The 27932-nt window shown below is 45.2% G+C and overlaps 1 protein-coding gene across 6 annotated transcripts in view; it reads left to right on the forward strand.

The window, feature by feature from the left end:
- The window catches only part of LOC120453005 (homeobox protein prospero), a 69324-nt gene extending 41828 nt beyond the window's left edge, over nt 1-27496 (forward strand). For 3 of the 6 annotated variants that reach the window (XM_039637514.1, XM_039637513.2, XM_039637512.2), the window contains exons 4-7: nt 835-6938; nt 7685-7867; nt 12146-12290; nt 12539-27496. In XM_039637514.1, coding sequence (XP_039493448.1) covers nt 1762-6938; nt 7685-7867; nt 12146-12290; nt 12539-12718 — 5685 coding nt within the window. In that variant the 5' untranslated portion in view covers nt 835-1761 and the 3' untranslated portion in view covers nt 12719-27496. The remainder of the gene's footprint in view (nt 1-834; nt 6939-7684; nt 7868-12145; nt 12291-12538) is intronic. The other 3 variants (XM_039637516.2, XM_039637517.2, XM_039637515.2) reach the window with 3 other exon arrangements.
- The last annotated feature ends 436 nt before the right edge of the window (nt 27497-27932 follow it).

Below are 27932 nucleotides of genomic sequence, written 5' to 3' on the forward strand. Positions count from 1 at the left end.
CAGTTTGCCCAAAAAAGGGATCGAAGAACGGAGGGGTGGCATCCGTTGACATTGACTTGAACCTACGGGCTGCATTCCATTGCACTCGCAATTGAAATCGAAGGGCCCGAAAGTCGAAAACGCGGCCTGCCAAAGGGGAGGATTCTGTTTGGTGGTTCTTGGAAAATGCACATGGCCCCTAGACACTGACGACTCGTATACTCGTATACGGTATACGAGGCATTTAAGATACACACACTAAGTGTGATCGATAGTCGATGCTTTGACGCATTTGGCGAGTTCCAAAGTCCCCATATTGATTATTTCGAGTGCTTACGCATTCGACCCATGGCCATATGCAAAGTATCTACGTGTCTGTATCTGTATCTGTATCTGTGGCAGAGAAAAGTAAGTCAAACTTGTTTATCAGCGAAAACGAAGTGACTTATCTTTATTTTGTACAAAAACAGAAAGGGGCGGTTAGACTCACTGACTCACACTTACACTCACATCACCCTCACACTCCCACCCCCACTTACACACTTACACACAAACACACCCACATATACAGAGACGGGCAGAGAATAAGCTCAAGTGGAGAAATTAGATAAAAACCTGTCTGGGGCGGGAGGGTTGGTGGGCTGTGCTGAATTAAGGACACCACCCGGAGTAACCCACCCGCCACAGGCTCGCAGGATCTAACAGCCATCCCCTGGACAGCCCCAAACCGAGCACCAATCAAGTGGCCACCCAAACCAGAAGCTTTTGGCCAGCCACTTTTACTTTCCATTTAAACACTCAGACCCATTTTTCCACAGCAGCTATTCCAACTTACGCCTTCCATTAATTTTACAGAAAGATTTTTTGAGCGCAAGCAAGGATTATTAAAACGAAAACCAAGCCAAACCAACTAAATACCCAAAACGACAAAAATCGACAAAAAACGACGAAAAACGAACAAAAATCCTAAAATCCATTCGCAAGTTTTTCGGGCAAAGCATCGAAAAAACACTTTTGAGATTCAAAAAATCAAAGCGAAACGAACAAAAACAAACTGGAAAGGAGCAGAAAAGACCTAGAGGACGAGAACGGGTGTAAAACGAAGGGAAATACAAATCAAATTTAAATAAAATTAAATGCAAAGGACATTCGCATGTGTGTGGTGGTGGAAAGAAAATTCAAAACAAAATTCACAATTAGAAAACGCAGGAAAAAACGTAGAAAACGCAGACACAAAATCAAGAGTGCCAGCAGCAACAGCAGCAACCAACTGTCAACAGCGGGAAGAATTTTGAACTGGAACATTTCGACCAAAAAGTTTGTTGGGCGACAGCAAAATTTCAACGTTTGGCGCACTACAACACAGCAGCAAACAGCAGCAAGGACATCGCGGCCAGGCAGCCAGGATTGCAGGAGCGAGCGGTTTTGAAAGCGCAACACACATCGACAAACCCTTCACACACGGACTAGTACTCACACTCGGATCGGAACCAGGATACCTTTTGGCTTAGAAAGCGGCCCAAGGAAGAGCCGCAGCCAGAACCTTAAGCTCGAAATCACGCATACGCCGCGGCGAACCCGCGCTCTCTCTTTGCCGGAACGAAGGGGAAGCAAAGCCAGAGCAAAAACCGACCAGCCAATCCGAGGAAGCGGAGAGGGTGCCAGAGGGTTGCTGAGGGGAAAGCAGGCAGCGAAGGCAGCAAAGGCAGCGAAAGCAGGGAATTCATCGAGAGCTGAGAAGCGCGAGGCGAGAGAGCTGCTGCTGCTGGTGGGCATCATCTTATGATGTCATCAGAGGAGTACGAGGCGGACTGTTTTGGTTTGTACAGCGATGAGAACAACGTGCTGCTGAAGGCAACCGAGCCGGAGACAACTTCCACCAAGCAGCAACATCAGCCACAGTTACAACAGCAACAGCAGCAACCACCGCCGAGCAGCAACGGTCACACGTCACCAATACCCTTACAAGTCAACGGCGACGGCAGCGCGGCGAATTGCGGCGAGAGCGCCAAGACTAATACAAATACAGGCAGCCACAGTCACAGTCACAGTTACAGCAACAGCAACATCAACATCAACATCAACAGCGGCAACACCAACACAGACGCAGACAAGGAGCAAGAGCGAGAGAAGGCGAAGGAGAAAGCAAACGAAGAGGAAGCCGAGTCCGACGATTCCGACGACGACGTCGTGGTTGTGCTCGAAGGCTGCGAAGGCAACGCCAGCAGCAGCAGCAGCAACGCCAGCAACAGCAGCAGCAACAGCAACAGCAACGCGAGCAGCAACAACCATAAGGCAGCGGCCACGACGACGACGACGGCAACGACGGCGAACCATTGTAATCGCAGTGGCGGCAGCAGTCGCAGTCATCGCAGCGCCCGCAGTAGTCGGCAAATCAGTCAGTCAACGGCCGTCGGCAAGACAACAACGTGCGCGGCTAAAAAACCAACAGCAGCAGCACAGGCGACAGGCAGCACGACAACAGCCAAGAACTCGAACGTTAACTCGCACTCGCACTTGCACTCAAACTCGAACGTTAGTTTGAACGTGAACGTGAATTCAAACGGTAGCGGAAACGGAAACGCGAACAACAGTAAAGTGAATCGTCGTTCGCGTCAAAGATCCTTGAGCAAAGACATTAACAATCAGCCAGCGAGCAGCAATAGCAACTGCAATAGCAATAGCAACAGTAGTAACAACAGCAGCAACAGCAACGGCGGAGCAACGGCAACCGCTGCTGGCTTCATGAGTAGCGCTGCCGCGGCTGCTGCGGGTGCCGCTGGTGGAGGAGCCCTGTTCCAACCACAATCGGTCAGCACGGCCAACAACAACAGTAGTAGTAACAATAATATAAACAATACAAACACACCGGCTAGTATTGCCACCCACTCACCCACGAGCAATTCACCAGTTTCGGGCGCCAGTTCGGCATCGTCCTTGTTGACGGCCGCCTTTGGCAACCTGTTTGGTGGCTCCTCGGCCAAGATGCTGAACGAGCTGTTTGGCCGCCAGATGAAGCAGGCCCAGGACGCAACGAGTGGCCTGCCCCAGAGTTTGGACAACGCCATGCTGGCCGCCGCCATGGAGACGGCCACCAGTGCCGAGCTGCTGATCGGCAGCCTCAATTCCACGTCCAAGTTGCTGCAGCAGCAGCACAACAACAACAGCATTGCTCCCGCGAACAGCACGCCCATGAGCAATGGCACAAACGCATCGATCTCGCCGGGATCGGCACACAGTTCGAGTCACTCGCACCAGGGTGTCTCGCCCAAAGGTAGTCGCCGGGTATCGGCCTGCAGTGATCGCTCCTTGGAGGCGGCAGCGGCTGATGTTGCTGGAGGCTCGCCGCCACGAGCGGCATCGGTCAGCTCGCTGAACGGTGGAGCCAGCAGTGGGGAGCAGCACCAGTCGCAGTTGCAACACGACCTGGTGGCGCATCACATGCTGCGCAATATACTGCAGGGCAAGAAGGAGCTGATGCAACTTGACCAGGAGCTGCGCACCGCCATGCAGCAGCAGCAGCAGCAACAGCAGCTGCAGGAGAAGGAGCAACTGCACTCCAAGCTCAACAACAATAATAACAACAATATTGCTGCCACCGCCAACAACAATAACAACAACACCATGGAGAGCATCAATCTGATCGACGATTCGGAAATGGCCGACATCAAGATCAAGAGTGAGCCCCAGACGGCTCCGCAGCCACAGCAATCGCCGCACGGAAGCAGCCACAGCAGCCGGAGTGGGAGTGGCAGTGGGAGCCACAGCAGCATGGCCAGCGATGGCAGTCTGCGACGCAAGTCCTCCGACTCCCTGGATAGCCATGGGGCGCAGGACGAGGCTCAGGACGAGGAAGATGCTGCGCCCAATGGCCAGAGATCCGAGAGCAGGGCTCCGGAGGAGCCACAGCTGCCCACCAAAAAGGAGTCCGTGGACGATATGCTGGACGAGGTGGAGCTTTTGGGCCTGCACTCCCGCGGTTCCGATATGGAGAGCCTTGCCTCGCCCAGTCACTCGGACATGATGCTGCTGGACAAGGACGATGTCCTGGACGAGGACGACGACGATGATTGCGTGGAGCAGAAAACATCCGGCAGCGGATGTCTCAAGAAACCCGGCATGGACTTGAAGCGCGCTCGCGTCGAGAACATTGTATCGGGAATGCGATGCAGTCCATCCTCCGGATTAGTGCAAGCAGGACAACTGCAGGTAAATGGCTGCAAGAAGCGCAAGCTCTACCAGCCCCAGCAACACGCCATGGAGCGTTATGTGGCCGCCGCAGCTGGTCTGAATTTCGGCCTCAATCTGCAGAGCATGATGCTCGAACAGGACGATAGCGAGTCCAATGAGCTGGAGTCGCCGCAAATCCAACAGAAGCGTGTCGAGAAGAATGCCCTCAAGTCCCAGTTGCGATCCATGCAGGAGCAGCTCGCGGAGATGCAGCAGAAATATGTGCAACTGTGCTCGCGCATGGAGCAGGAATCCGAGTGCCAGGAACTTGACCAGGATCAGGATGTGGAACAAGAACAAGAGCCGGACAATGGCAGCAGTGATCACATCGAGCTGTCGCCCTCGCCCACTTTGACCGGAGATGGTGACGCTAGTCCCAACCACAAGGAGGAAACTGGACAGGAACGACCCTGTTCCAGCTCGCCCTCACCATCGCCCCTGAAGCCCAAGACATCGCTGGGCGAGAGCAGCGACTCGGGCGCCAACATGCTGTCCCAGATGATGAGCAAGATGATGTCCGGCAAGTTGCACAATCCGCTGGTGGGTGTGGGCCATCCCGCCCTGCCCCAAGGATTCCCTCCACTGCTGCAGCACATGGGCGACATGTCGCACGCGGCCGCCATGTACCAGCAGTTCTTCTTCGAGCAGGAGGCGCGCATGGCCAAGGAAGCCGCCGAGCAGCAGCAACAGCAGCAGCAACAGCAACAACAGCAGCAGCAGCAACAGCAGCAGGAGCAGCAGCGACGCTTCGAGCAGGAGCAACAGGAGCAGCAGCGCCGCAAGGAGGAGCAGCAACAGCAGATCCAGCGCCAGCAGCAGCACCTGCAACAGCTGCAGCAACAGCAGATGGAGCAGCAACATGTGGCCACTGCCGCCCCCAGGCCGCAGATGCACCACCCAGCGCCCGCCCGCCTGCCCACACGAATGGGCGGGGCTGCTGCCCACACGGCCCTCAAGTCGGAGCTGTCTGAAAAGTTCCAAATGCTGCGCGCCAACAACAACAGCTCAATGATGCGCATGTCGGGCACGGACCTGGAGGGACTGGCCGATGTGCTCAAGTCCGAGATCACCACCTCGCTGTCCGCTCTGGTGGACACCATTGTGACGCGCTTCGTCCACCAACGGCGACTGTTCAGCAAGCAGGCGGACTCCGTGACCGCGGCTGCCGAGCAGCTGAACAAGGACCTGCTGCTGGCTTCGCAGATCCTCGACCGGAAATCGCCGCGCACCAAGGTGGCGGACAGGCCCCAGAACGGACCCACGCCCGCAACACAATCAGGTAATAATGGTTCACTACTCCTAGCTAATAGTCAAATGCCCTCCCAAACGCCCGCGAGCGGTTCGAGTGCGCAGCAGCAACAGCAACAGAATGCACAGCAGCAGCAGCAGCACCAGGGCTCGCAGCAGCAGCAACAGAATGTGGTGCAGCAGCAGAATGTGGCGCAGCAGCAGCACATGCAGCAGCAGCAGCAGCAACAGCAGCAGTCGCATCCATTGCTGCCGCCCAACTGCCAACAGTTGATCTCCGCCCCCCGCCTAAATGGCAGTCAGTTATCCTTCGCATCGCCCGCCGCTGCTGCAGCCGCTGCAATGGGTCTGCAGATGCACCATGCCGCCGCAGCAGCAGCAATGTCCGCCCAGCAGCAGCAGCAGCAGCAACAGTCGGGGGATCCCGGCGCGAATACTAACCCAAACAGCGGGCCAGCAAACCCCACTAACAGTAGCTTAAGTACCCTTAATATACCGCCACCTCACATTCGTCCTTCGCCCACAGCGGCTGCCATGTTCCAGGCGCCCAAAACGCCACAGGGCATGAATCCGGTGGCCGCCGCCGCGCTCTACAACTCGATGACCGGACCCTTCTGCCTGCCGCCCGATCAGCAGCAGCAGCAACAGACCGCCCAGCAGCAACAGTCCGCCCAGCAGCAGCAGCAGAGCTCGCAGCAGACGCAGCAGCAGCTGGAGCAGAACGAGGCCCTCAGCCTGGTGGTGACACCCAAGAAGAAGCGCCATAAGGTGACCGACACGCGCATCACGCCGCGCACCGTCAGCCGCATCCTTGCCCAGGATGGCGTGGTGCCGCCCACCGGAGGCCTGCCGTCTACCCCGCAGCAGCAGCAACAGCAACAGCAACAGCAGCAGCAACAACAGCAACAGCAGCAGCAACAGGCGTCGAATGGCGGCAACAGCAATGCCACGCCCGCCCAAAGTCCGACAAGGAGCAGCGGAGGAGCCGCATACCACCCGCAACCGCCGCCACCACCACCACCCATGATGCCCGTGTCCTTGCCCACCTCCGTGGCCATACCAAATCCCTCGCTGCACGAGTCCAAGGTCTTCTCGCCGTACTCGCCGTTCTTCAATCCGCACGCAGCCGCTGGCCAGCCAACGGCGGCCCAGCTCCATCAGCACCACCAGCAGCACCACCCGCACCACCAGTCCATGCAGCTGTCCTCGAGTCCGCCGGGCAGCTTGGGCGCTCTGATGGACTCCCGCGACTCGCCGCCGCTGCCCCACCCGCCGTCGATGCTCCATCCCGCCCTCCTGGCCGCCGCCCACCACGGCGGATCGCCGGACTACAAGACCTGCCTGCGGGCCGTCATGGACGCCCAGGATCGCCAGTCCGAGTGCAACTCGGCCGACATGCAGTTCGATGGCATGGCTCCTACTATATCCTTTTACAAACAAATGCAACTTAACACAGAACAACAGGAGTCGCTGATGGCCAAGTGAGTTTCCACCTAGTCCACCGTGTGCAGCAGAAACGAGACAGAGAGAGAGAGAGAGAGAGAGTGATAGAGAGGGGTAGTGAAAAGTAGTAGTTGTGGTAGAAAGGGGGGGGGGGCCAGGTACTTAACCCGACCCCGGACCTCGCTTACAAAACGAAACCAATCAAGTGTCTTCTTCAGTTTATTTATTTCCCAACTAAATTCTTTTATAAAATGTAATCAAAACCTTATTTATTGCCCCGCCGCACACTTAAGCCCCAAAAGACCCTCAAGTCATCATCATCATCGACTTGGCCTGGCTTGAGTTGCATTTCGCAACAGCCACAGAAATGGAAAAAATCAATGACGAGCAGCCAATCGAAAGAGCTGCACTCGTTGGCCTCTTACTAACCCCCATTCCCATTCCCATTCCCATTCCTATACCCATACCCATACCCATTCCTCAATCCCAATCTCAATCCCCTTCCGATTCCGATTCTGATTCACAGGCGAGCTCAGCTTTTTCAATCAGTGGGCTGAAGGAGGAGAAAGCGGGGGCTTGTGCGGTGGCACCCTTAGACATTCATTATTGGCACTCGAAAGTGCAGCCACGTTAGACATTGCCAATCCAATCGAATATCTACATATATCTACATCTCTCTCTCTGTGTGCTGCTCTGCCCCACACGAACATGGAAATTTGGAAAGACAATCGACCATCCGACACACATATCTCATTCATATACCCTATATCTATAACGCCACCAGACATTGCGAATCCTTGACTCCTTTGCACTCTTCTACATTGACACCGATGCACCTGCGCAAGGCCAAGCTGATGTTCTTCTGGGTGCGGTATCCCAGCTCCGCGGTGCTCAAGATGTACTTCCCGGACATCAAGTTCAACAAGAACAACACAGCACAATTGGTGAAATGGTTCTCGAACTTCCGGTAAGTTGTGCAATTAACATTTTTAGACCTAGAGCTAGCCAATATGTAATAACCATTCAGCAGCATTCATATTTATGATTTCGTTACGTCGCTTGAGTTTTTGGTCTTTTAAGTTTTCTGGGAGTTAGGCTGAGCAGGGGCTTTCGTTACACAAATTGATTGCCCAAATTCGAGACTGCCACCTGTCGAAACCCTCGACTTGCACTCAAGAAGTAGTCGCAGGACATGCAACACCATTCGGCTGTCATTCCGCGACTCCAACTGTCAGTCCGTGAAATTGCGCAAGAAGTTGCCAAAAAGAGCAGAAAGAGCAGACGACTACGGAAAAACGACAGCTGCTAGATAGTCCGTGGTATGGGGTAATTCGGATACTCGTATATTCGGATATTCGGTTATTCCGTGAAAGGAGTGGGCTGTTCTCAATGGAACAGAGCCAAAGTGAAGTGAGGTAGGCCCGCATGCAGTCGCCGTGATTTGCGCGCCAAATCCGGGCCGCATCTGTCCGCCCCGAAGAAAAACGGAAAACAGAAAACCGAACACAGAGCGTGGCACAAGGTCTCACCTGGATTTGTAACTCGCAACCCTCAATCATCGCCGGCTTAGCAGCTGCCCGTCCCCGATTTGTCTAAGACATGCGCAACGTCTTAAGGAATTGTCCGCAAGACACCCTAAGAAATTCCCCTACCTGCGCGCACAAGCAAACTGCACACAAAAGACAACAAATCAAGACCCGGCACGCTCGGGGTTTGTTCGCAATTCTCGTGGTCTCGTGGTCGGGGATTTCTTATGGGGGTTGCTACCCTTGCGTTGTGTGCCTACCCTTACCCTACTTTGCATGGGAATCGGGGAGTTGGCATCTTGTCTTTGCCTTCGACTTCGACGACTTCTTCGGCGAGAGGTTAAAATGGGTGGGAATATTTTTTGATTTCCTAACTGGTACTCGATTGTTTATTTTACTTTTTTTTCGGACCGTAGGGGTAGTTGGAATGTAACGGTTTTCTTTGCGTTCCTTTCTCATGCTGAGTTCCTTAGTTTGATTTTAGTTTTCTTTGTTCTCGGGGAAATGCTTTCCCTCCTAATCGTTTGCCCCCTAAATTAACCTAGGAAATGAATACTTGTAACCGCTTTCTGCTCTCTCTTAGCAACTAGTTAATATTATGAGTTTCCCACACTCACAGACACTTTTGCGAACACACAGAAGCACATACACAGACACTGGGGCTGAGTGCTCTAATAACATGTTGCCTAAAGTGGCCACTTAAGAAAAATGCAAGGGGTTAGGTCCCCCGTTTAGGATGCCGGTGCATATGAGCTGGAGAGTCCGGAGGATGAGCGCCACGATGATGAGCTGCCACTCGAGCTGGAGAGCCAAGTGTGAAAATAGCGGAGAGCGAGGCCAAGAAACTTGTGGCGCTGGCATATTAAAAAGTGTTGCCTACTTAAGTGGGCCCCACCCACGCGCGCACACACCAAACACCCATTCACCCCGTCCCCTCTGCCACATCTATGTGTGTGTGTGTGTGAGTTGGCTAATTAACAAAAGTGCCTTTTGTTCGAGGTCCTCAAGCAGGCCACTTATATAATTGCATTAGCTGCAGTAACTTCTTTTTGTGCTCGCCAAAATGCAAATAATGAAAAGAAAGCGGCAAAGGACATGCATTCACACAAACACACACACACCCACATACATATGCAACCACAGCCCCACGGACACTCAGACTCCTGGCGGGCTAATTAGTTTGTTTGCCAGGATACATTCAGTGAGTTTCTTTGGCCGCTTTTCATGGCGGCAGCTACTTGAGAGTCTCGTGCACAATGGCCAGGGCCCTACTGGCAAAAGGCGCTCAAGGATACGCCCACACACATACACACATACGCTCACATACTCGCACATCTCCCGCTGTTCTTTTTCTGTGTTTTGTTTCTCATCGAGCCGCTTTCCGTTTTTTTTGAGGTTAAGTGTCCTTTTGGCGCTTAGAGCAGCTCCCCAGCTTTTTCCCACCGCCCTCCACCTACGACGCGTGAAAAGATCTTGCTGACAACAACAACAGCAACAACAACAACAAGTACAACAGCAACAGCAACAACAGCAGCAGTTACAATTATATAAATACACACACTCACACATGCTACATACCACATTCAGACACTCAGATACGATACACGCTCCATTCTGTATATGTATATAGACGTATATGACTTGTACAGATGCTTATATATAGATACAATGCAAAAGTGTTGCCAATTACTTCATTAATGTATGAGGTAGAGATGTCTGCATATGTGTGGGTGAGTATGTGTGAGCTTATTAATAACATTCTACTCGTTCGTATTCGTAACCGTAATCCGTGATACGTGATTTATTGCGGAGGAAGTGAAGAAGAAGAAGGTGCAGCGAAGAAGGAGACACACGCACACACAAACAAAAAGTACACACACACACGCAAAAAACACACACAAAACACACAAGCGCTCACACACAGTCAAGCGAAGTGAGAGTGAGCAAGAGGGCTGCGGCGTGGGTGAGAGATGAATGCACTTGACAAAGCAACGCCTGCCTGCCTTTCAACAAGTGTTTTAGTGGTTCTGCCTTTCCCATTCCCTCTGCCTCTGCCTACACCTCTACCTTTACCCCTACCTCTGCCACGCTCTCGCCTCACTCTCTCTTCGTGCGTATATGTGTGTGTGGGTGAAGGCCCAAATAAATAGGCTACGAAATATTATATGCAAACTAATTAGCACTTCCGTCGAGCCCCAACGCCATCTGCATTGCATCTGCACATCTGCAGTTCCACTTGCACGGCTTATTATCTAAATTAAGTGGCGCATTTGAAACCGCCAAGCCAAGCTTCCTTTTCCTGCCACATGTGGTCGCTTGCATAAGGATCGCCTCAAGCTCCTTTTCACGCCAGCCACAAAGCTAATTGCAATTCAAACCAAACCGAGCCCAACCAAAACGGGGCGGGGTTGAGATCCCGACAATCCCTAATAACTATGGACACCCGGCACAATGAACTGTCACACAAAACTGTCACACAGCGATTCCTTTCTTTCGGCCACGCCAGGCCAAGCCATCAGCCTCATTATGAAGCCATCCCAAAACCACCCACCCGATCCCAGCACCTCCTGCACCCTCCCCTCCTCTTCAAGTGCCAGTGCCTCCGGGGAGCCGCAAGGGGGGCGCGCCAATGGGCTGGGGGCCTGAAGGAAAAGATTTTCTATTTGCGCACTCTGCGCTTATTGTTTGGAAAATCAACACGAGCGCCGTGGCACAACATGAGAAATGCATTTGGCGCTGCTACTGGGAAATCTTGAAATTAGCGCGATTATCGGAGCGTTGTCAGAGGGGGTCGATGCGGGTGCGGTGGGTTGGGGGCGAAGGACTCCAAAGGATTCCCTGCAAAAAGACAACAATTAGTGCGCGGCAGACAATGCAGGATCGGTGAGAAGAGAGGAGAATCAGGGGGTTTGGTGGCGAAGGAGGAGGAGGAGCCGCAGCAGCAGCAGCAGCAGCAGCAGCAGAGGCAGTCAGGCCGGAAGACAAGCAATCACTTACAGTTGCCAAGTAAAGCATATACCCCCAGTGCTATCCCCCTGCCACATCCTCGCCATATCCCCTTGCGAATGGCAGCTCACACACAAATCACTTGACTAAACAAGGCGACGCAGCAGCAGCAGCAGCAGCGACAGCAGCGCGCTGCACTTGCTAATTAAATCCCCAACCCCCAAGGCAGTTCTGGGATAAAAAATAGGAAAGAAGGAATAAACCGCAGCTAGAAGATGCCGCCCCGACTTGCAATTGTTATTGCCCCACCACGAGCTGCTGCTGCACATTTGAGATTTATTAAAAATTCTTTACCCACCCATACATACCCACACCCACACCCACACCGACACATACACGACGCGCCTAAGAGTATGCAGCGAATTATTAATAATGTCATACTCAAACAGCTATCCAATATAATGCATTAAGGGACCCCTAGGCACAGAGTGAGCGAGATAGCGTGACTGAGCGAGTGGGTGTGAGAGAGAGAGAGAGAGCGAGCGACCGAAGCATTAGCGATTTCCTTTGAATTTGGTTTACCACTTTACGACTTTCCTCCTTTGTTTTACCCACCTCTCTCCTTGGTTCGAACCTTGATTATTCTTTCATTTGCGTTGCGATTTTGTAAATTTGAATGCTGAACTGAAAAATATAAAAATAGAATAGAATAAAAAAAAAAAACCAAACAGAATACTGACCAAACCAAACATTCCTCATCTACGCATCTGCAGAGAATTCTACTACATACAAATGGAGAAATATGCACGACAAGCTGTCACCGAAGGCATCAAGACACCCGATGATCTGTTGATTGCTGGAGATAGTGAATTGTATCGCGTGCTCAATTTGCACTACAATCGCAATAACCACATTGAGGTATGCCAATAACCACACCCACACCCACTAAATCTAACACTAGCCCACTAACACTGACCACAAACCCCCAAAACCCCGACTCTACATGCACACACACTCCCATTTTCCCAAAAAAAAATATTAATAAAAAAAAAATTCAAAATGAATAAATAAAGTGTGTGTGGATGCGAGCGTTAGGACCACTAACCAGATGAAACCAGTGAAACCCCTTTCGGAGTCAGTCGCTAATCGAGAAAATCGGTCCACAGGTACCCCAGAATTTCCGCTTCGTGGTCGAATCGACTCTGCGGGAGTTCTTCCGTGCAATACAGGGTGGCAAAGACACCGAGCAGTCGTGGAAGAAGTCCATATACAAGATCATCTCGCGCATGGACGATCCCGTGCCCGAGTACTTCAAGTCGCCCAATTTTTTAGAGCAGCTGGAATAAGTGGAGGAGTTGGCGCTGCCGACGCTGCCATTGCCGCACCCACTGGGAATGCCACCGCCCATCAGTCCGGCCTCCACCTCCACCAACTGCAGCACCGCTACAACCACCAACTCCAGGCCCGGCAGCAGCCACCCGAAGGCGAAGCGCAGGCCAAAGCTAAAAGGCTAAACCTGCGCAGGAAACACGACTGGATATGACCAGCTAACCAGCAATAAAATCAAGGATAAACAATTCGACAAACAGTATCCACACACAGGGCAGAAACTTAGACATAGCTGAGAGATATGCAAAAGCACACGAGTCGAAAACGCGTTCAGAAAACACATTGAGCAAAATATTTTTTCAAAAATTTCCAAAACCACACAACTAAATACACACACATACAATTACAACACACATGAACCTCAGCAAAAGAGCGACAAGAAGATGAAGCATGTGGGCCACGGATATGCAAATCCGGTGGGCCAATTGAGCAAAACCAAAACTTAACATAGAGCAGCAAGTCTTAATCTAATAATGTGAAATAGTGCAAATTGAAAGAAAACCTGAGCCACACACCTGAGAACACCCACACACCGAGCGTAATTTACAGGCAGTGTAAACTGTACTCGCCGTTGGTTTGTTAGTTGAAATTTTTTTGAAAATATTTACAGCAGATTACGTATACGTATGAATATTTAACAAATAGTTGAGCCGTCTAATGATCTACCGAAAGTTGACACACATTCCACAAGGAAATACCTATACAATAACCACACGCATTCCACGCACACACACACAGAAACACACACGCTCGCATCGGTACAAAGTGTGTGTTCATTTGAAAGAGAGAGAGAGAAAATCGCTCGGCCAAACAGAAAATGGTTATTTATCGCACTGCTTGGCCGACCGACTTTCCGGTAAGCAGTTTCCCCGCCCAGTTGCGCACTGCTTTACAAAAGCAGGCGCAGCTCTGACGGCCGGAAATCGGGAATTAATCTTAAAAGTTTAAAAGTCACCCGATCACTAAGGTTGCTACTCCCCTATATCCCCCATTTAAGCGCTAAGCATATATTCGATGTCTATTAAGCGAAACTAAAAGCAAAAAACTAAAAAAAAATGTTAAGAAATTTGCGAAAACTATTTAGATTTTTAATGAGAGAGCCAGAGTTATTTGTACGAACAGCGGGCGTTAGGGTAGTTAAATTTACCATCTTATCTTTTACAATACGTTATGCGAACCTTCGACCAAAGTTAATTGTTAACATGAATCCCTTGAATACGATTTATTTTTAATCAATTCTTTTCCTTTAGTGCCCCACATTTAAGCACGCATCTTAATTTTATAGAATAATCAACAAACACACTAAAAACACACCACAAACACACACACACTAGTCTGTTATTTATGTAAATAATTTATACGTTTAGTTAAGTTAACGTTTAGTTTAATTAATTTACTTTACTTGGCCTTGAGTTGCAACAAAACAAAATATACACAAAACACCAAAAATACCAATTAAAAAAATATGTTTTTTTCTTACTCCTCATTTTAAGAACATATATATCTTAATGGCCCCATATCTGGCTGGCTGAGATCGATCATGCACTTCTCACTCATCAGCACAGCAGACACAGCATGGAAAGTGGGCGGGTTTAGAGGGATATGTTTGCCTGCTCTCCGTCCGGCGACTTTTGGGGCTGGGGCGGGCAAACCCTGTTGTTCCTGCAGCTGCAATAACTCATCTCCGATTGCAACTGCAAAGCGACAACAGCAACAACATCATTAACTGCATGCAAAACATTTGAATATTTGGCACAGACAAAATCATATTCCTCGAACGAAACGAACGCAGCGAAATCGACAATTTCGGCCCAACAATTGCTCCGAGGAGCTCCATCAGCCAGCCAGCCAGTCAGTTACCAAGTCAGTTAGCCAGTTACTAAGTTAGCCAGCCCCGCACCCTAGCGCCCTCTGGTGGGAGTTTAGATTAGATTGGATGGAAACACCGCCACAAGGAGCAGACGAGATCGCACCCCAGCAAACTTTTCGGCCACAACAATGATCACGAAATTATTGAACAATAGTTGAATTTTAGCTAAAACTAAATTGAAACGAACTAAGCGAGTTTTTTAGGCTAAACCAGAGTTCCCATGGGGAATGTGAGCTAAATTTGATTGCACTTTGGCGTAACTATGACAAAATTAGTCGCGTTTAAGACGGTGAGTTTCCTAATCCGAGAAGCGAGGTCGAGTGAAAGAAGAAACTGAGGTTCTTCAAAACGAAATTGAAAGTGAAATTCAAGTTTGGATAATTGAAAAATAAGAAATGCATTTGCGAAATTAGTATTTAGGGAATCGTACAAAGCAGATGAGACAGGCAGAGGCATTCGCTAATCGAACTGAAGCTTAAGTTTATCGCATTACCAAGTTGAGTTATCTTACCCCTTAGTTTCACCCATCTTCACCGCAGACAGAAGTCGAAATTCAAGCCCGATTTTGGGGCCCCAGGAGTGACGCGTTGATTGTTAATGCCTTTACAAAATTTACGAAGGAAGCGGCTTTTGGCAATGGAGTTGAAATTTAAAAATGAAATTTGGAATGAAATTTGGAAATGAAATTGACATTGAAATTGAAATTGATCTAAATACAATTGTAACTGATTTTGTGATAGAAAAGTAACTAACAACAAACTAAAAATCGAACTAACTTCATTATTGTTTCGGATAAAACCAATATGGAGGCTTCGCGCAGAAGCCTCCATACGAAATTATTGATTGATGTAAAAATAGTTAAATGACAATTGCGAGACGAGCGAAATTATGAGACGAAAACCATTTAGGCAATTTAAGGCGTATTAACAATAAACGTTTGGCTAACAAAACTTTAGGCGAAATTTTATCTTTAAGCAAAATTCGAAAATAGCGAGAAGCATCCGTATCTAAACCGTCGAAATTCAGAGAGTTAACAGTAATACGAAGCAAAAAGAAAAAAACTACGAAAAATTAATCACTCAAACCTTTCTGTTCTGTTCAGTTTGAATCAGTTGTAGTCAGCGCTTTCTTTCTTTACCTCAAGGAAGGCGAATGAACCGATATACTTGCGTACCAACAAATGACACAGGAGCACACTTACACTTGCGTATATTTAATGCAACATACATATTTCATACATTTATACTAACATACATACTAAACATACATACTTAAACTTAAGTCAACAAATCAAAGGGGCGGACCACCAAAGGGTCCGTCACGAACGATAATTGGTTAATAAAAGCGAAATTAATTGAGAAAACAGAAAACACAAATGACGGCGCTTGGATTTTTCTTTACCAAAATTTAACCCCCACCTTTTGGCCGCTTATAAACTACCCACATTTTTGGTTCAACTCTCCCCAAAAACCAACCAAACGACCAAACTCCGTCAGCAGAATTTTTGGCTTTTGTCACCGCAAAATTGGAACTGATTGGCAAGCACAACAACACCACCATCACACACCTCACTAACCCACAGCCACGAAACAACAATTTCAACTAATCGGTGGAGCGCAGAGGCGAGAAGGGTAAGCTAAATTCATTCTAATTCATCTTATTCGAGCGACGCAAACCAAGCGAAAGAGACACCTGGCGGACGCGGATAGCAGTTGCGCCAGCCTTCAGCCACGCCCACCAAACTTCGGAATGCCCTTTCGAGAACCACTAGGAAAGCGAGTTTATTTCCTCCAGATCAATCTTTCGGTGTTGGAAAAATTCCAAAATGAACTACAGATCAGCCATAGGCCCAAGCAAAGTTCCTTTCTCGTTTTTTTGGCCAAGCTGCTGCCGCCGTTCGCCAGGTACAGTTTACACATGGAACTAAGTTAGCATAAGCATTTAGATTAAGCACAGCAGCAGCAGGAAACCAACCAGACGAGAACCGGAAATGGACATTTCCGGACAAAGCAACCAATCAGCGACCCGAGTGACCAGTGTTGGTCAGCAGAACGAAATCAAGTTCACAGCACAGCAAATCCAAACTTAAACCATTAATGAACACCGCACGCAAACCGATAACGAAAACAAATCGATCAAATGATCGAGGCAGACGATGGGAAGCGAGATCGAGATGGAAGGCGAGATAAGTATATACCTACTACACGTAAACCAATTACCAAATATAAAAGCAGACGCAGCCATATGCAATTTTAACTAGATTTTAAAAGCATTAATACCGCAGAATACCAAGCAAACCAAAAGAAAATTACCCAAAACATACCGATTACTGATTACTGAATGAAAAAAAAAACAAAACCGATAACAGAAATTGATCAGATTTGTACATAGCGACATTTAAATACAACTACATACACGTAATTAAAATATTACTACAGTCTAAGCATAAGCAAACCCCAAGCCCACTCAGAGCCCCTGAAAGGGACATTCTGGCCATGGCCAGGACGATATTCACTCACAGCCTTACCGCATTGAAAATGCTCGCATTGCGATTTCCGTTAGGAGGGAAGGAAGATGGAAGAAAGAAGGAGTAGGGGATTGAGATAGAAGGTGTGCCAAGCCGGAATCGGTATATATATCAAGCAGATCCCCTTTGGCAAGCCCACACACGCACAAAACACTGAAAAGCAAATCAGTCAAACTTACACGTAGGGTACATACTCCATGGTATAAATCAAAGCAACTCTATTCGTAACTTCAACTTCAGAGTAACCATAAGTTAGTTAAACATCCTTGGTTTGGAAAACATCTGATCACAAGACAGAAAGGACGAAGAAAAATAAAAAACACATAAATTTGCAGTTTTGGTATACATGAAAATGAAAAATGAAACGAAAAATCTTTTTAACGATGAAATATTTCCAAAAAAAAGGAAACAATTGCGTTTTTTTAGTAGCAAGCGCGATTCTCAAAATTCCCAACAACTTTTGGCCAAAAGTCGAGTCACCGAACAATAAACAAAAACCGTTTGGATGTAAAATTTTTATCACTTATTTGGCGTAGGAAGAATCAGACAGACGAGTGTAGAAGAGGAGTGTATGAAGATTAAGCCGTGGTGCATCCGAATGAACCACATCTTTATTTACAACAAACTGCAATAGAGCAGCACACAGTGCGAATACTTTCGGCATGCACTGTGTGCCTGCACCAATGGACTTAGTTAAACAATCAAAATTCCTGCAATTATTGCAACAGCAACCAGTATTACTAACATTTTTCAGTTGATCAATCAGGAATCAATTTACGCATCCTTATTTGTGAAGTTTATGAAGAAGAGGTTAAAACTTTTGGCTTATGACGTAAACCCAACTTTTCGGCCGCAATGAACATTGCCCATGGAAATTCCAAATTCGAATTGATATATATATACAACAACATCAAAAAGCACACGAGAAAGTATAAAAATATAAAGAAAATGTTGCATAAACCCCTAAAAAAAACGATAACCGAATAAAAACAACGATAACGATAAACAAATACCTTAGTAACCGATAACAGTGAAGCAAGGGAGGATGAGAATTTGCAATTAAGTTTTAACAGCCAACAATAGCCAGGGAAACATACACAACTCGTATGTGATATTTTTAAGTTAATCTCTCACAGTTTTCCACAACCACAATAAATATTTTTACTCAAATATACAAAGCGAAAGAAGCATAGAAAACCAAAAAAAAAACCAAATAAAAATCGAAATATGAAGGAGACAACAACAAGCCCAATTAGAAGCGACAATACATAAAAAATAAAGATTGGTATTAACAACAGCACAAAGCACTTCCAGCAGCAACTTTTTTTGGGTTGCGTACACATATCAAAGATAAATACGCTATATATACTATATGGAGCGATAGGAGAGAGATATTTCTTTTTTGTTGAGTCCTTAAGCCATCCTGAGTTCAAATTTTACACTGAATACCATATAACTGAATATTTACCCATGATCGAATACAAATATAAATATATATACATATAAACCAATACCAAAACTAATCCATAAGTGTTTATAGTTGAATTTTGACAGGAGCGAATCAGCGGGAGAATCAGATTTTATGCCACAGTTTCATTTGCAATAGTCGAGCGTGCCACGCACGAACCGGGATAATTTATAGTACAATACAATGCAACAAGCAGACAAAGAAACAAATAAACAATTAAGCAACAGCAACCAATAACTTTTTATAAAACGATTTATATTTTTATACTCAAACGAAATCAATCAACAACAACCGCAGCAATAGCCAATTAGCCAAATAAGCCAAAACTTTTAGTTCGTTCACCGAGATTTTCAGTTAGCAATTAACGACAACAGCAACAATTATGTTCTCATTTACGAATCAGCAATCGAGCGTATCTGAGTGTCCCATTCGATCCCATCCCAGCTGTTATATATCCGATCCCCGGCGCAGCCAAGCATGCCACCCACACAAGAAATTGCCAATAGAAGTGCAGTCCACGTGCTGCCAGTGAAAATATTTCAAGACGAAGCCCCGAAGAAGATGCCTGCCTGCTGAACCCGAGGGAACCGAGACCAGAGACCAGAGACCAGAGACCAGAGGAGTAGCCACAAACAAAACTTTATGCAAATCGTGCTTGGACAGTCCGGGATCAGGATATATGTCAGCTGCCGGCGGGTCAATCAGCCAAACGGGAGCCACACACTCAGATCACGACTCACATAGACAACAAGAATAAGTGATAAAAACCCTTTGTTTCACAATTCTCTTACGAGCAGGCCCAAAAGGGCCAGAAAACTTTGCGTGCGTTTAACTGGTACCGTTCCTGGTAACACAAAGCCAAATCAAATCAAAAGTATATACAAATACATAGGTGTATCGCATATCTGGGGGACGTGCAACGCGCTGCGAACGAACTGCAAAACTCCTTTGGTTTACTCTCACACAATAAAGCAAACAGTTACAGATACAGATGCACTTGCAGATGCAGCAGCAATAAACAGGTGAAAATTGACAAATCGCAACTCGAGACGGGGGTCCAACATGGCCCCCAGACAATAGCCCAGCAATATTATTATTATTTCCCACTCGGCGTCCTTTGTAATCCCCCGAGGATTAAAGGTGCGCCACCAGCCGTCGTCAACTGAAGTACAACCAAAACGAAATCGCACCCATTGGCACCACCAAGAAGCAAGCAGCCGCTGCATTAGTCCCCCACCCCCACCAGCACAGAAAGATAAACACTAAAACTAATTAAGTAAGTTACCAGGAAAGGGCCCAGACGTTTGTCAAAATTCTACACGAAATTTTATGTAAAACAACTGTAGGAGCAAACGAAAAACGCAATTCCAACGAGCCAACGAAAGAGCTAAATAAACGAAATAACAAAATAAACGATTTTCAGTTTCAAGTTTTTCCTTCTCGGCCATCGATCCAAGTTTCGATCGATCGCCCATCCTATAATTTAGTCGAGATAAAGGCGTGCCACGGGGCGTGGCATGTGTACAATATGTAAAGTAATTAAAAACGTAAACCATGTAAACGAAGGCGATAAGCGAACAAATGAAACAACAATATTTATACAGAGACTGCAAACAAATGTGATCAGATATTTTATAATATATAAGTTTACATAGCAATCGACAGGCAACATCGACTATAACTATAGCCGATGCGATGCTACCGATCAAATCAAAAGCCAAGAACAGCGATAGCTACAAACACAGCAACAGCAAAAGCAAAAGCAACTGCAACAGCAACCACAGTAGGCGTTAAGGTAACCGTTAGCTAACCGTAACCCTAACCGTAACCGTAACGAAACGAGAGCCGTAAACGTAAGCTACCGATAAACAAAAAAGTATTTATAATGATATTTTTTACAATAGCATATACAACTAAATATAGCAAAACGACAAACAAACCGAGCGGGAGCCGCAGCTAGCGACAGTACCCCAAAAACTCTCTAACCCCTAACCCATACCCTGTAATCCTCCAAAGCCGCGTTTATCCCGAATGTCCCGAAGGTCGAAGCTGCGGCCTCCACGCGCAACAGTTGCCTTTCACAGAAACAATTTACCGATTAAGTTACCAATAGTGAAATAGACAAGCCAAAACGGTGATCACGCCCCCGCTGATAAGCCCAGCAAAGGGGGCGTGGCGCCGCAGTTTTTCCAGCCAGTTTTCAGTTGAGCATTTCCTCAGTTCGTTCGAGTACAACAACAACAAAGGAAGAGGGCAGAGTAAAGTTCTTAAGTTCACGGTTCATACAAAGATTATACTTAGTTTTCGGGAGTGGATGAAAGTGGATGAAAGTAGTGGAGCGAGGAGCGAGGAGTAATGGATGCGGAGACAGTGAAGCGTCGAATAAGAAGTCTTAGGATGGGGTAACCAGTAATATACAGAAAAACACATGTATAAAGCAATCTTATATATGTGACCAATTTGTTTCGATTTAGTGAGTCGAGTTCTTCAGTTGGATCAACAAAGTTTGGCAGCATTTTCAGCCTGAGTTAAGCGATTGAAGCGATTGTTATGCGAAATTGAACAATACTTGAGTTCTGAACAATAGTGCCGGTAACATTTATACGATAAGTGAAACTATATAAATAGACATATATATAAAATACATACTCTAGACGTCGTAATCCGTATTTCAGCATAGCTAACAAATGTTCTAAATGTACACTGAGTAATGAAAATCCGGAACCCAAGCAACAAACAAAAAAAAATGAACAAATTTCGAGAAATCGAGTGAGTGAGAAAGTTAGAGGGTATTCGCCTGCGCAGCATTTTCCGAGCGTAAACTGCAGATTGAATATTACCTGGTATTGGCCGAGTGACCCCACAAAACCCCCAAAAAACCCCAAGTAGCCCCGCCCCCCAGCACACGAACCACACTCAACCACATTACGATCCACAACCTTATAAATATATATAACTTATTACTTATATAAGGAAATAAACTCAAAGCAAGCAAAACAAAATAATAATAAAATACAAATACAAGATAATGGTAGTTGCTATTTTAAATATGTATTACAAAACCAACAAAAATACCAAAAAAAAAAAACAAAGAAAACAAAACTAAATAAAACCGAATGTCAGTCGAAATAAAATGATCTTCAGCGCAAGCAGCAAAAGTCTCTAGTAAATGTTAAGCAGGAACCAAAAGCCAACCTAAGCAACAACAGCAGCAGCAGAAACCGATTCAGAAGCAAAAGCCAAGCAAAAGCAAAAGCAGAGCAAAGCAAAAGCAACAGCAAATCAGTCAGACACACCTATATATTACCTTAATATATATACGCAGTTTGTTCCAAGCCAAAGTCAGTACGAGAAACTATATGATATTTGTATGCTTTTTTACTCACACCATATAAGCCAAGTGGAAATTGGGACAGATCGGCAGCACCTATTCGCCAGGATACTCCGCCGCCGCATTTAGGTTTAATTTACGCACTCAGACACGCAGACACAGAACACACTCGAAAAAAAAAGAAAGAAAAACGGAGATACTACGAAATTGAATGTCAGCATAGGTATAATCGTAACGAGAATCAACTAAAATTTATACTCATAGCTTAGCAGTCGCCGTAATTGATTTATATTTTGTCAGCCACACGAAGCAGAATCAAACCGACAGACAAGACGAACTCAACTAAGCTAGATACAGATACAGATACAGAATATCCAAAAGATACATTAAATAGAACTCATCAGCAGCCACCTAAAACAGAAGAACAACCCCAGTAACTACAACAACTTAAAGCCGTTCAACCAACAACAATATCTAGCAGGATCAGTTCACAGATGCAGCAGCTTACTTATAGTTTTTCAGGATAATAAAGATAACGATACATACATATTTATAGCCAAGCCCAGCCCAAAAAAAAGGAACTCCAGACTCCCACAATCAAAAGCAGCACAGGTACAGATTTCAGAGCAGGATCAGAGGAGAAATGAGGAGGAATGAAAGGAAAAAGGATGAGGAAACATTTCAATCAAGTGGTAGCATTTCGAAGAACGTTTTAACATTTCGGCTTAGAAATATGTAGAGAAAAATGAAAACTTTCGGCTCAAAAGCAACGCGCTGCATTTTGCAAAAGAAAACCAACAAGTATGAGAATTCTTGCAAATATGCAAGACTAAACGAATACCTAAATGAAGTAAAACACTCTCGGCTAAGACTTTGGCGTGAATTTCGGAAAATAAATGAAGAAAAACTCAGACGTAGATTCAGATTGCGACATCAAAAGGGATATAAAACCAAATGTGACCAAAGACGCGGTGCAAGTGGCCCAGTAGTTTCCCAGATACTTTCAACACTCGCAGACCCCCAAAAAAATCATGTTTAGGTGTAAGTGTAAAATTATATATAAACGTATTTCGGTAATGTTCCTAATAAACATATGACACACATTCGCTCACAGACAGACGTGTGCGCATATATGCATATGCAAAAAGGATATATGTGCGGATAAATTGCAGTTTCGGCCACACAGTAAAAATTCAGCATTTAACAGTTTGGCAAGTAAATTAGCGGGTATAAACAAAAACTAGGAAACAAAAATTGGTCTGCGAGCTCGATTTAGCTGGCAAAAACTCTCAAAGACTGGGCTGCTTGCAGAAACATTAGAACATGTAAAATGAAATTACCTTAATTGTTTACAGGCAGCATTCTATGAGGAGATTACTTTCAGATCAGTTAGATAATCTTATTTCCCGTTGAAAAGTGGACAACATCAGTGCTTTTCAATCAGTGACAACGCGTTTAAAAGCCCAAAAAAGAATAAAGAAATCATGCAAGTACGAAACAAATCACGAAATGAACTAAATTAAAAACCTCTCGGCCATGTTTGGATAATTCTCTCTCGGTGTAAACATTCAGGACAAATTTACAAAAAACACAAAAAAAAACAAAAACCAAAAAGAAAAGAAAAACTTTAGGATTAAAAAAAAAAGGGAAAATACGAATTCAAAATCCAAAAATTATACGCAAAATTACTGCATTTTGGAACACAAAATTACGTAACAAAAACTTAAGATGTAAGCGAAAGCAGCGTAGAGTTGCATTTCGGAAAGCAGTAGAGGAAGCAGTAGACGAAGCAGGGAAGTAAGCAGTAGAGACAGCAGCCTAAACCAGAACGGGAAAATGGAAAACTTTGAAAGAAATTTTGAAAACGTGTTGGAAAAATATCAGAAAAAGTACAAGCTTATTTTAAGCACCTTCGCGCCTTATCTTTAAGAACGTAAATAAATCGATGCAAAATGAGAAAAAAGTAACCAAAACAAAGCGATAACAAAAAACAAACTTAAATTAACATAAATTTAATACGAAAACATTGTACATTTAGAAAATACGAGCAAAATTGAGCAAAGTTTCGATACATCTCCGGGTAGTTAACCTTATCTAAGCTTAAGTTTGATTCTATCCGGCTAAATTCGGGCCCGGATACTGCAGAAAGCACCTTTAGTTTCCCCTCAGTTCGGGTTTTATGAAAAAACCAGTCCTAAATTGTATACACAAGCAAGGAAAGGATAATACGAAAAAGCATTAGATGAAAAAGCTGAAAAGAACATGACTAGTCGACAACCAAGGCAGTGGCGGGAACTCATTGGAAAAATCAGTTCCGGTCCTAGCTGACAATTGAAACCGAATAAACAACAAACAAAATTCCAAAACATTGCAGCAGCAGACTTCAAAATTATAAAAAGATAATTAAAAAAGCCAACCAAATTAACAAAATTCAAAACTGCGGTTCGGAGCACATAGGAAAAGTGTATGAAAGTATGAAAGGTATGATTAAAATAAAAATCCAAAAAGCTAAAGCGAAGATTGAAAGAAAAAGTAAACTTTTGTGTTCCCCAAATCTCTGTAAATGTTTAAATGTATGAAAGCAAACCAGTCGAGGACACTACTTGAGTTAGGTTTTGGTGGGGCTGAGACCGACTTCAAAATAAGATGTGTATGTAAAAAAAAACTAAAATGAATACTATAAAGGTAACGCTATGAATCCTAACCCAATTGCCCTACATTTAGTTTTAAAACTTAATATGTATCTAAACCTTGTCCACTATCCACCAGCTTACATTCGTGTATGTAAACCCCATTTCATTGTGTTTGAGATTTTCCAACGATCGATCAAGTGCGATTCCTTCTACGCTCTTGAGTTCCTTCCCCAAAGAACCTCATCCAGACAGATCCGTTGTGACTTGTGGACCGGGCCAAGGAGTGGCCAGTTCTCAAGCCTCGAAAATAAACCCAAACTGCCCGGCCCAGTGGCCAGTAGATCGGCATTTGGCGGGTCGGGCAACTCCAGGACATCCAGATCCGTTTCGCACCATAGCACTCAAGGCAATACAAACAACCAGCGGCTAGAGAGAAGCAAAATGAAAAGAAAAGCAGAAGACAAGGCAAAGGACAAGTTTCGAACCAAGGATTTCGGTAACATTTCGAACGCAACTTTCGGCAGAGTTTCGAACAACTTTGGATTAGGCTTTTGTTGTTAATTTGTTTTTTTGCGACCACGTCTCCATAGCACTCGAGCAACATGCAATATGCAACAGCAACATGCAACAGCAACACACAACACAAGCAGCAAGCGGCAACGTGATACACGAGTTGAGCAAGTGAAAAGCAATTTTTGAAATGGGGCCACAACGTCCGATCTAAAGTGCCTTCAAGTAACAATGAAAACAAAAGAAAACAAAAAGAAAATACCAAAACTAAAAACTGTTAATTTTTTATGTAACTAAAACCAACGCGGAGGAAGAAATTATAACAAAAAAAATTGTATAAAGAAATTAATCGTGTAAAAAGTATAAAAAATTTAAACAAAAACTAAGCGATGACGATGGTGAACGCGAAAGCGGAAACGAAAACGTAAACGAAGAGAAAGGGCTCCAAATAGACCGGAAAGCAAGCAAAAACCAAAACTGCTCTATTCTTTGGCCTGGTCACACTGTCCCTCCGAAGGAACTCACTTAAGTTAGTTGGAAAAAGCGGAGGAAATCGATCGCAAATCTCATAAAACCCATATTAAGCATTTACATTCGCATCCCTCCCTAGCAAAAAGTTGTAATTGACTACCTAATTAAGCGAAAAAATATGTATGTATTTAGTTGTAGTATGTAAGCGAATGGAAATTCACATAAAACTCGATTTAGACGAACATTATGTATGGGAAAATTAATGATTTAGACTAGCGAAAGCAGCAACAAAGGTTTGGATATAGACACCACGAGTATACCCCCAATACCCCATACATACGCCTATAGCGCTGAGTTGCTCATCTATCAATGTACTTAAAACCACAAGAACACAGCCACACTGACACTTGCATGTACTATGCTACATTTAATTTAGATTTAGATGCGAATAACTAAGTATTCAACTCAAAGTTAAGCGGAGAACAATGCTAGATGAACTGGGAACGGCATACTGACGAGGTGGCAATTAGGTATAGAGCGAACTATATTTAAGGACTCGGAACTAGCGACTCTCAGAAAAAAAAAAAAAAAGAAAACGCGAGTGCGCAGCGACACAGGATCGCAGATAAACTATAAGACTTTCCAGAAACGAAGGGGGAAACCTGCCGTTTCCCACTTTTGTGCTTTTTCCTACCCCTAACACACTGCAGACACACACACACACACAGGAGATCTTGAGTTGGCAGCATCGTAATCGTTTCTTTAGTCGACGATGGGAACGAACTAGCAAAAATTAGCAAAATTTAAAATTGATTACGTATTACACGGCACACAGCACACCTCCCACTCACTCATACACACACACGCACACCCACACACACACACTCACCCAGATACTCCATGTATATAATTATGTATATTCCTTTGAGCTGAACATTGTATAACCGAACGATTACGATACCACACAAATACACACACATGGAAAAACCATAACCTAAACCATCAGAAAACAAGGACACACCGAGGTGTGTAAAGGGTTCTTTGCTTACAACTTTTCAAACGAATTAATCCGTTTCGGCCAACCTTTAGGATTGACAAAAGATCGCCATGAGGAACACAGCCCCGCCCACTCTGCTCTAAAATTCAATGAGCGGGGGGCGGGAGAATGCATCGTTTCGGTTGATGGATGCAAACGATCAAAAATGTATTGGCCCCCAGGCCAAGTGAAACCAAATCGAGCCTAGAAATTGATTTATGTTCTATTAAGCAAGCAAAAACAACATGCGAAAATTGTGAAATATAGAAAAATAAAAACTTTCAGTTAAAATACAACAATAGACCGGAATGATTTCCAAGCAATAGTACAAACAACTTTAGAGATAACTTTTATAATGTAATTGTAAACTAAGTGGTGGAAGGCGAGCTCCGGAAAATGCAAAAGGCGGGGAAAAATGCCAAACTATAGTATTCCTCGAAAAACTGAAAAATCTGGAGCGGTGTGAGAATAAAATGGGAGGAAAACCCCGCGAATGCATATACGATTTACCCTAATTTATACTGAGTTGAAATTTTAACACACATTGATTTGAAATTTGATTAGTGCGAAGTAAGCGAAATTGAAGGCCATCAGAAGCCGATGACATTTTCGAAATTCCAACTTGACATACGAGCATGCAATGCCGCAGGACCTTCCCTTCGCCAGAAGCTGAAGGCCAAGTAAAACGATTGAATCAAGTCACTTCACACACAGTTTAAATTTATAAGAATATGTACTTACAATAGGAAACGTCTCCCAATTTTCCAACTTCCCGATTTCCCGATTTACCAACACCCCCAGTGTCCCCTTGCCCCAAAAACTCACACATTACTATTTACCACAATATGAAAAGAATGCAAAGAAAAGAAAACCAAAAGTAATGGAAAAATAAAATCAAGCAAAGCAAACATATATGAATGTAATACGCGGTGGAAACATACAAAGTTGGGAAACGAGAAAATTTCACAATCGACTATGTCGCGTATAAACTTACGATAGTACGATATACTAACTTTATATGATTAACTAACTCATTTCGAATGAACCATAGCGATATATGTATAAGCCACGTTTTGGTTTCGGTTTCGATTTCGGTTCCGTTTTATACTTTGGTTTGGTGTACACTTTTGGAAACTTCGGAAACGCATTTCAGGCCAACAAATTGAAAATAAAAGAAAACATTTTGGACCAGTTTTGTTCCCGCTAAATCGGATAAATCGCTCAAAATTCTACATTTAGCGCAAACAAAAATTGCAATTAAATGATTAAAAGACCCGAAAAACGGAAAATCGAAATTTGGATTTACATTTAGAGAATGCATTTAG

This window comes from Drosophila santomea, chromosome 3R, assembly GCF_016746245.2.
Source record: "Drosophila santomea strain STO CAGO 1482 chromosome 3R, Prin_Dsan_1.1, whole genome shotgun sequence".
NCBI lineage: Eukaryota > Metazoa > Arthropoda > Insecta > Diptera > Drosophilidae > Drosophila > Drosophila santomea.